Source organism: Astatotilapia calliptera, chromosome 6 (assembly GCF_964374335.1).
Source record: "Astatotilapia calliptera chromosome 6, fAstCal68.1, whole genome shotgun sequence".
Taxonomy (NCBI): domain Eukaryota; kingdom Metazoa; phylum Chordata; class Actinopteri; order Cichliformes; family Cichlidae; genus Astatotilapia; species Astatotilapia calliptera.
Genome location: NC_137427.1, coordinates 16,988,015 through 16,998,334, shown reverse-complemented (window position 1 = coordinate 16,998,334; position 10,320 = coordinate 16,988,015). Strand labels below are relative to the sequence as shown.

The 10,320-nt window shown below is 38.9% G+C and overlaps 1 protein-coding gene across 1 annotated transcript; it reads left to right on the top strand.

Moving 5' to 3' along the window:
• The first annotated feature begins 3,734 nt into the window (after window positions 1–3,734).
• Window positions 3,735–8,200, top strand: LOC113024029 (arf-GAP with dual PH domain-containing protein 2-like). The gene is made up of 11 exons (XM_026170604.2): window positions 3,735–3,971; window positions 4,538–4,668; window positions 4,946–5,037; window positions 5,232–5,320; window positions 5,464–5,576; window positions 5,694–5,840; window positions 5,960–6,043; window positions 6,961–7,023; window positions 7,126–7,203; window positions 7,411–7,639; window positions 7,734–8,200. Exons 1-11 carry the CDS (start codon window positions 3,884–3,886, stop codon window positions 7,760–7,762), a joined length of 1,143 nt encoding a protein of 380 aa, XP_026026389.1. The 5' UTR covers window positions 3,735–3,883; the 3' UTR covers window positions 7,763–8,200.
• Window positions 8,201–10,320: the final 2,120 nt, after the last annotated feature.

Sequence of the window (10,320 nt, the reverse complement as noted above, 5' to 3'; positions counted from 1 at the left end):
AAGTGGGTGGTTAAACTCCTCACTGCTCATCTAGAAAACACCCAACCCTCATTACATCCATTGCAGTTTGGCTTTCGGGCACATCACTCCACAGATACTGCCCTGTGTATGTTAGTGGAGAACTTGAAGAGCTTGCTGGACAAGAGTCCCTGTGTTGGAGCTGTATTTTTAGATCTGAGGAAGGCTTTCGACTCTGTAAACCATCAGATATTGTTATCCAGATTGACTCGGTTTAATATCTCCAGTCAGGCTCTTCAGTGGTTTGCTTCATATCTCTCACACAGGAAACAGTGTGTGGTGTTGGATGGGGTTAAATCTCCATATTTAGACTGTGATACAGGGGTTCCTCAAGGATCTGTTCTTGGGCCCTTATTGTTCTCTCTTTTTATCAATAACTTACCTGAAGTCTGTCCAAATATATTTACTCAAATGTATGCAGATGATGCAGTTATATATACGCAAGCAAATAGTGTCCAGCAGGTGGCAAAAGATCTTACAGCTGCTTTAGCATTAATGCATAGCTGGCTGGAGGACTCATGCCTAATGTTGAACACCTCAAAAACTGTCGGTATGTATTTTTCAAAACGCCCCTTAAACTTGAAGCAGTCAAACATATTCCTGGATGGAGTAGAGCTTGAATTGGCTCCAGAATTTAAATATCTTGGGGTCATTCTAGACCCAACATTGTCCTTCAAGAGTCACATAAATAAAGTGTCCCAGGTACTTACATTTAATAATCGAAATTTTAATCATATACGTAATAATTTAAATATGAATGTTGCAAAAACTTATTTTTACTCAATGATCATCTCTCATATGGACTATTGTTTGACGTCCTGGTCACTTGCTTGTCCAACAACACTTAAAATTATTGAAAACATTTATAAAAGAAGTTTAAAACTACTTGACAAAAAACCGACTTCCCACCACCACTGTCATGTGTTAAAAAAACATAAATTACTGAATATCAATAACTTAGTGAAACTTAAAAGAGTGAGTTTAATATATAAAGTCTTACACTCCCTTGCTCCACCACCACTAAAGCAGTTCATTAGGCATAAAGAAAGCTCAGACAGGACCACTCGAGCTACAATCCGAGGAGACTTGTTTATACCCCACAGACGGACAGCATTTGGGCTGAACGTCCTTTCTGTCCAGGGTGGCCATCTGTGGAACAGTCTTCCTCAACCCATTAGAGAATGCTCGACATTCAATTTGTTTAAGGCAAAGGTTAAAAACTGGTTATGGACAATTCAAGTGTGTGATCATGTATGAGTTATATAGTTTTAATGTTTTATTTGGGAACAGAATGGTGTGTATGTGTAAGTTTGGTGATGGAGTTTTTATTATGAATGAATGATGATTTTTTTATGAATTATTATGTCTATTTTTATGCTTAAGGACAACAGATGGAAATTAGCCCTTGGCTATAATCTGGTATGTTTACATTCATGTAAATTTTTTTTTTTACATTTATGTTCATTAACATGCACTGTCCTAAATAAATAAATAAGTATGTATTCTGTATTGCTGCTACTGATTTTCATTCCTCTTCTCTCCTGTGCATACTTCCACCTCTCCAGGCTCCCTTCCACCTGCTTCTTGCTCTCACTACAGATCACAATATTGTCTCCAAACATCGTAGTGCACATAGACTCCCGCCTCACCTCATCTTCCAACCTGTCCATCATCAATGCAAACAAGAAGGGACTCAGAGCTGATCCCTGATGTAATCCCACCCCCATCTTTTACCCATCTGTCACTCCTGGTGAAACACCTCACCACTGCGTCACTGTTCTCATAGGTCCTGCACCCCCCTCAAATACTCCCTCATACTCTGCCTCTTGTGACTTCCTCATCCAGTACCACAGTTTCTCCCTTGGCACCCTATCATATGCTTTCTCTAAATCCACAAAGACACAGTACAACTCCTTGTGACCTCTATACTTCTCCGTCATCACTCTCAAGCAAACTTTCTCAGCATAAAGCCATACTGCTGCGCTCTGATCAGCACCTCTCTCAATAACCTAGCTTCAACAACTCTTTCCACAATCCCAAATTCATCTACAAATCTGAAGGTTGGTGGTTTGATCCCTGCCTACTCCAATCTGAATGCCCTATATCCTTGGGCAAGACACTAACGCCAAGCTGCTCTCCGATGCATCCATCAAAGTGTGAATTTGTGTGAATATTAGAAAGCACTTCAGCATAGAAAAAGGTGCTTGTATGAATGGGTTGATGAGGCTTGTTGTATAAAGAGTAGAGTAGAAATGTGCTCTATAATAACCAGTCCATTTACCATTTTCCATTACTGCTGTATTTTCCCAGTCATCTGCTAACTCTTCCTTACCACCCAGAGCCCATCTCAACTCTTCCCTGAAATCTGTGCAACATTTTTCCTTCTTTGGTTTCCACCATTTAATCCATTTCTCTGCATATAAACAGTATAGAAAGTAGACGTTCGCTTCTAAATCTGGATGGACACAAAAATCGTCAGACAGTCACTAAGTAAGAATGTCCATCTGTTCTGCATCTATGTGAACAGTTTTTTTTTTGTTCCGGTTAGCTTAAAATAAACTCTATTCAGTGTTACTACTTTCCTCTAGTTTAATTTAACTGGTTTAAGCAGAACTATGCAGGAGCTATAGAGTTATAAACCAAACAAACACATTTTTCCCAAGTGTGTTTAATAAAGCTTTCTTTGTTTATATTTAAGTTTTCCAGCCAACTTCTGTGGAGGAAACAATGAAAGGAAATAGTTCTTTTTAAGGTCCCAACAGGGGAGTCTTGGACCACATATCTTGGACTGAATTTTCCTAAGAGAGACACCGTTCTTCTAACTTTCATGTTCATAGTGGGTTCAGGCAGCTGTTGTTGTTTGAGCAGTTGTTACCTTATGCATTTGTCCCTACGTGCATTTGTCAGCTTGTCAACACGCAGTGCTGAAGATACGTACTGCAGCGGAAACTGCAACAAAAAGCATTTGTCACCTCAACAATTCAAAATATAGTCACAAAATTTTACAGTTGTGCAGCTGGGGCCAAGATGAAGGTCGAGTTTGAAGAATAGTGAGTCAAGGTCATAAAATGTAAGCAGGCTAGTTGACACACAGACTTTTCCCACTTCATTCCTCTGTTTCACTCTGGGTTTTGTAATTTTTAAATTAATAGTGCAATTTGCATCTCCCCCTTTTCTTTATCTGCTGTATGAACGCAGTTGACGATTTATTTTGGCACACCAGATACATCTTATAGACATTTTATTAATATAGTGGCAACTCCCCACAGGAGGTATTTTTATCCGATGTGTAAAAGTACATTTTTAAAGGTGGGTTTTGTCTGTCTCACTGACATCTGCCTATCCAGTCTTAATTCTGGCCCAGGACTTAAAGCAAATGAATGCCACTCGTGACAACAGCAGCAGTTAAATTTAGATGCAGGACAAAAGTCTGGCTATAAGTTTGCAACAGTTTGTAAAACTGGCACATAAGCTTGGAGCTATTCTGGAAAGTTCCCTCCTTTTTCTTGCTACTGCTGCTGACCTTAACTTTAAAAACAAAACTGCTGCTCTCACAGCTTTCGAACAGCGACAAGCCTAGCAGCCTAATACTGTAAGTCAATCACCCAGTAACTGAGTGACGTATGTTTCACTTCCTTTCTCTGTTATTTCTGGATATATGTGTTTGTGTGCAGAACAATAAACTTCATGATGCGGCATTGTTAAGAGGAAATACTGGCCCACTGGCCACGGAGATGTTTGTACCTGCTACAGGGCAGAATAGCTCTGTACTGTGAAGTGTGTAGAGTCAATATGGAGTTACTACCTAGTAGATGTTTTGTTGGGATTTGACTGTCAGCCCAAGAGAAGCAGACGCCCTTCATCAATGGCCACTTCTGAAAGAAATAACAAAATTCTCCTTGATTTGGTGCAACAGCCGGGTAACAACTTGTGTGCTGACTGTGGAGCTCCTGGTGAGTACACTTCAACAGACTCAGGTTTAATTTATAGATTAGCACTGATAGATTTTTATTTATTTATACTTTTTTTTAACTTTCTCTCCAGAGAACATTTTATTTACCTTATTTCACTACGTCACAAGTGGTAATAGACGGCCCATCTGACTGAGTCATGTGCTTTATTTAGTTAACAATATTGTGTCCAAAATATTATTTTATAACCAAGTAAAACTGTAATAAGCTCTCAGAAGGGGAAGAGAAAACTGCTGTATAGGGTGGTATGACCTTATTGTTCCTCCTTTTTTCCACCACTTTTCACCTTCACTGTATGAGGACAGTTAATACAGTGTGTACCTATGTGAAATGAAGACAGAGGTAGTGCAAACAGTGCTTTATACGCTTACTCTTTCGCCTGTTTATCGACTTTATAATTGTGCAGAAAAGAAACACTGATTTTTGCTTTATAATCTTTGTACATTATGGTCATTAGGCAGTTCATAGGACTACTTTTATTTATTTTTTTTGCACTGTACTTAGTTCCTTCTTATAAAATAAACACTGTGATCACTTTTTGCTCGCAGACCCTGACTGGGCTTCTTACACTCTCGGCGTCTTTGTGTGCCTGAACTGCTCGGGGATGCATCGTAATCTGCCTGCAGTCAGCAAAGTGAAATCCATACGGCTGGATCATTGGGAAGATTCACTTGTAGAGGTATTAATTATTAGCATGAATTCATATGATTAATTATTTATTCATGTTCTCTTAAATTTAGACATTTTCCTTTTATTATAAAGAGGGTGTTGGATACCTTTAGATTTCTTTGATTTTTCACTCCCCCCAGTTCCCTCTGTTATTACTCCGTTACCTCCAGATTTTCATTTTGTGCTTCATTTTAAAATAAATCCTTCTAATTTGAGTCTGTTCATCATGTAAACAATATTATCTTGTTCTAACCTTTATTTTTAACTCTCACATTATGCGGTTTTAGTTCATGCAAGAGAAGGGAAATTCTGCTGCCAAAGCTATTTTTGAGAAGTGTGTCCCGGTCTTTTTCTACCAACCACAGCAGAAAGATTGCATGTAAGTGACTTTCACTGCATTTGGCACCCATTCATTTCATTAACTCAACGGAAGTGGGAAGCAAAGACAACAAACGGTTTGTTTAGTGAATGGGAGTGGAGTAGTCACGTTTCTCAGGTAGAAAGAGGAACAGCAGAGAAGTGTAAAGGCTCAGTGACAGGTCTACACATTTTCACGGACTTGTTTGTTTTCAGCGTTCTTAAGGATCAGTGGATCCGTGCCAAGTACGAAAGACGGGAATTCACAGGAGAAAACATCTACTTTCAAAAAGTGTACAGTGCAGGTAATTATCCTCGCAATATTTTTAATTAAAAAAAAGAAACCTTCCCCCATCAACAAAACATTGACAACCCAGCATTTGTTTTCCCATCAAAGTCTAACCTGCAGTTTATTTGCTTCACCTCTTTGAACTGTTTGATACTCCAGAACTGTTTGAGGCAACACTATGGAAGAAAGGCAAAGACAGTAAGCAGTTCTTTAAAAGCACCTTCCTGCTCTCACAGAAAGACTTCACCCTCAGATACTTCATCAAAGAGGATGTGAGCAGTTCTTCAGTCATAAGACCGTTTAGTTTACAGCTGTATAAGCATTCTTCAGTTGACTCTGGCCAAATACCTCTTTTTCTAATCTTCCTCAATCATCTCATTAAAACCAAGTCCAAGGTTCCCAAAGCTGTCATCAACATGAAGGATCTGAATGCAGTCTTCCAACCAGAGAAGATCGGTCATGCTACCGGTTTGCAGATCTCCTATGTGGATGATGAACGCTCAAAGAACCTTTTTGTGTACCACGAGGACGGGCAGGTGAGGGCATCTTCCCAGATGTATGCTGCATGCTCTTTTCCATCCCACATTCATAGAGTTATACCTTATTTGAGACAATTACTCTTCCTGGCAAAACCTATGTCTATGATCTCTTATAGGTGATTGTGTCTTTTTTCAATGCTATTCGGGCAACACGTTTGGCATACCTCCTGAAGAAAAACCCCACTCTTCAAGAAAAAGACGTGAGACAAACTTTCATTAGGTCATCAGCTATGTAAACCCCTCTTACTTCAGGCTAGTGATGTCTATCCTCAAAAAGCCGCTAAGTAAAATTATACAACCTCAAAGTCATACCACATACATCAAACATTTTCTGTAATTAACTACATAGAACTTTCCAATTTAATGGCTTTCTGTTCAAGAAAGTGTGCAGAGGTTTCAAGGCCTCGACCGAAGCCTTGTTTAATGTTCTTTTTAAAGTTTCCGCTCATATCTGCAAGTCTTTGTTACTAATGCCGCAGCTTTTGCTCAGTGATTGTTTTAAAATGACCTTTCACACCCAAGAAAGTTGCTGCTGAACCACAAGTCTTCTGTTTTTAGTACCACGTGTTTATATATTTTTTTTTTGTCTTAGCATTTGAGAAAGCTCCTTTGTCTTTATTGTACTTAATATACACTTTAAAACTAGCACAGGCAGGATTTATACACTTAGGTCCATAAATATTTGGACAATGAATTTGTTTTTGCCTCTGTACACCACAACCATGGATTTTCAACCAAACAGTCAGGATATGATAGAAGTGCAGACCCCTAGCTTTATTTTAATTGGTGTAACAAAAAAATTAGTATGAACTGTTTAGGAATCACAGCCATTTTTATACACAGTCTTTTCAAATGCTCTAAAGTAATTGGGCAATTGACTGAAGAGCAGTTACATGGCTAGGCGAGGCCTTGTTATTCCATGAACAAATATATCAGATGAAACATGATGCTACTCGCGGCAGTTAAATTCAATAATAATTTCGGTTTGTTCTCTCCCCATTTAAACACATTACATTTAATGTGCAAACCCGCACAACGTCAGCACGGTTGAATCATTCTGGTTGTGAGCTGCTGCTGTTGTTCAGCTCACAGTATTTGTTGGTGTTTCTTTGCACAGTTAAAACATCAGCTAACAGCACATTGCCTGAAGGAGGGATACATGGAGAAAACTGGTCCGACGGTCTGTGAACTATCCAAAATTTTTAACTGGATTTACTGGGTCTACTTATTTTTAGTTTAACTGCCTGGCTAATTGGATTGGTGTGTTTATATGTGTTTTCAGCAACGGGAGCCATTCAAGAAGCGCTGGTTCACGCTGTGCTCAATGAACAGAAAGCTTCTATACTTTAAATCTCCACTGGTAATGAACAGAGATGAAGAACAGAGATCTTTGTGTTGCTCATATCTTTGTGAAAATGAAACACCTACATAAATAAATGAAACATAAAAATGTGTCATTTTTTTTCTTTTAATTGGAGATATTAAGAAGTTATTCTAATGCTCATAAAATACAATGAATAATCATAATGATCCTATTTAGTTGTACCTTGTTTATTTATACTGTTAGGATGCTACAGAGCTGGGTGCTGTCTTCATCGGCACAGAGAGCCACGGCTACTCTGTTTCAGAAACCAGCAGCCGCAACGCGAGGGGAAGCCGGTGGTGCTGCGGGATCTCACTGGAGACTCCGGAGAGGCAGTTTGTTTTTATGTGTGAGCAGGAGCAGGAGCAGAGCGAGTGGATAATGGCTTTCAGAAAGGTCATCTCTCAACCCATGACACCAGAAGACTACTCTAGTAGGAATTTGTTGTCCCGTGTGTTGTTAAAATGCATCAACTTTGCTCCTTTGGTTGTCAAGCATTCCTAATTCTTTCTCTTTGCGATATTCAGATGAGGCCAACCTGAGGAGAGGAAAATGAATCATTTCCTTTTTTGCAAGGAAATTAAAATACCGTTTGGGGACAGAACAGACCTGAAGCTTTTCTCACAAAGACGCGCCCGAACCTGTGTGGCTAGAAACATAATTAGAGACAGGACCACAGACTGACTAAGGCGCTTACTGTCTGCAATGTGGAGAAGCTACTGTCACCGTAGAGACTTTGTTTCTCTGTAAGATCCACGCACATTAAAAGCAATGTCTCCTGATTTTGATGCACTTTTGTTGAAATTAATGTCAGCGTTCTTTTGTAATACATTATAAAGTCACTGAAAACAGACATTGTATTTATTAAAATAAAGACTGAAATGGCTATTTTGTAAATACTTTTGTTAACTTTGATGTACTTAGATACTTTTTTGTGTTTGTAGCTGTCTGTGAATTTCTCAAACTCATAATTTAAATACACTTGATAAATAACTGCTTTCTTTCTTTTTTTGTTAACCAGTTGTTGGGGAACATGCTGGCTTTCTTCCTCATCAGTAACATATGTGCAGCTGGGCATTTTATGAGGCATATGTGCCTCTGTTGAGATGTTTTGATTTTAAGTAGCGGGTTCCATCAGGGCTGATGGGAATACCACAACAACCACCAGGACCACATATCACTGTTTATCAATTAGTTTACAGTAATTTAGCTGCTAGCCTTAAAGAAACACTTACTTTATGCTCCATCTCTTATTAAAAGCTGTTTTAATAGTATTATTATTTTAAGTGAACATTTCAATCTAAAAGTTTGATTCTTCCATACACAAGGATATGCTAAAGGCTTAAGAAAGTGTACCAGAAAATCTTCTGTTTTGACAGTTTTGCAGTGCAGAGAAACTTTAATAGGCTACCAAAAGTAGATATATAGTGCTGTGTGAAAGTCCTGACCCATCCCAAGGAGCCAGACTTTCTTTTTTGTGGTCTTGAGTAATATTGTTCTCCAGACTTTTTGAAGTTTTTCTTTGGACACTGGCTGCTTTTTCACTCATGTTCAGTCAGCTGCTTGTACCTGACAAATTAGCAAAGTGACCATTTTAAATTGTATCTTTAGGCACTTCATTACTAGCAGCGTTTAAGAAAAACACACCATTTGTTCCCATTTCTCTAGCTGGGTTTGTGAAAAATGCCAAAGTTACAGAAGACATAAAATAGTCTCCAAAAGTTGATTCTGTTCATCTGGACGTAGCATTTTGTGGGAGAAATGTTTCGTCACTCATCCAAGTGACTTCTTCAGTCTCAGCTGACTGCAGGTTTCCCCAATCTTATAAACAGTACATTTGCATTATGACTGAAACCAGCCCGCTGAAGGAACAATGGGGTGCGAGGTCAGTTTCTTGATTATGATTATGCAAATTCTCATGACCATTGATCAACAACCACTGATCAAAGAACACTGATCAATGGCCATGAGAACCATTCACAGAGAGTTGGGGAATGGCTGCAATCACAGCATTGTAAGATGGTGAAAGATGTACCCTTAGACCCCCTCCTCGATTCAGAGATGGTCTTTCCCTTTTCACGTAAAAGTGGGGGAACCTGCAGTCAGCTGAGACTTAAGAAGTCACTTGGATGAATGACGAAACGTTTCTCCCACTGAAAACACTACGTCCAGATGAATAGAATCAACTTTTGGAGATTTACTTACCTGGATGATTGAGAATGCATCAAGATGACATAAAATAGTATTTTTGCATCAACAAGGTGATTACCAAAGAGCTAGTGGCCAGAAGCATGACATATTTCACAATAGTGTTCAGTGTGTTCTTAGAAAACTGGACATGTGGAGAACAAAAGAAGTGCCAGGTCTAAAAAAAAAAGCTATCTATAGCAGATGAACTGTATCTGAAAGTCATGTTCTTAAGAAATAGGAGAAATATCAAGCAATGAACTGACACAGGATGTGAGAGATACACCTGGCCTTCAGTTGATCAATCTACCTTTTATTGAAGCTTCATCAGAAATGGTTTCAGTGGAAGGGTGGCTGTAAAGAAGCCATTCTTAAGGAAGAGAAACAGGGAGAAAAGGCTGAGGTTTGCCAAATTATGCAGCCTGGACTGGAAATCAGTAGTGATGGAGTCTTATGGAGTGTGGAATCCACCTTAATGCACACAAGGGCAAAATAGCCGAAAGCATCTCAATAAACACCCGATGTCCTTAAAAAAAAACTAAATCACCCCCTGCAGTATAAGGTAGAAGTCTATTTCATAGTCTGTGTGTGTGTAAGAAAAGAAATAACTCAATCTTCTTACCATAAATCTTATTCTGTCTATGTATTACGCAGGTATCGCCGCTTGACTTAAAAAAGAAAAACAGACCATAACCGCCACTCTTTTAATACCTCAGACTTGCACGTGCTGCTTTTTCTTTTCCTCCAGATAGCGCCTTTTGACAGAAATTCAAAGCTAGAGGAAAAAGTAAGATCTCTCACTCCACTCCAGTTTCCCAGTACTAAAAAAAATATCGCAGATAGAGCTCACACCTGTCTTAATTCAAACCCGCAGATTAATGCCGCACTTCTTGGTCAAGTACATGGGGGATAGTTTTATTTTTATTT

What these genes read in the sequence shown, in the direction of transcription:
- LOC113024029 (XM_026170604.2), top strand. Translation starts at nt 3,884, where the DNA reads ATGGCCACTTCTGAAAGAAATAACAAAATTCTCCTTGATTTGGTGCAA. An exon ending in TGCTGACTGTGGAGCTCCTG is followed by an intron (nt 3,972 to 4,537) that starts GTGAGTACACTT and finishes TTTTGCTCGCAG; the next exon opens with ACCCTGACTGGGCTTCTTAC. An exon ending in GACACCAGAAGACTACTCTA is followed by an intron (nt 7,640 to 7,733) that starts GTAGGAATTTGT and finishes TGCGATATTCAG; the next exon opens with ATGAGGCCAACCTGAGGAGA.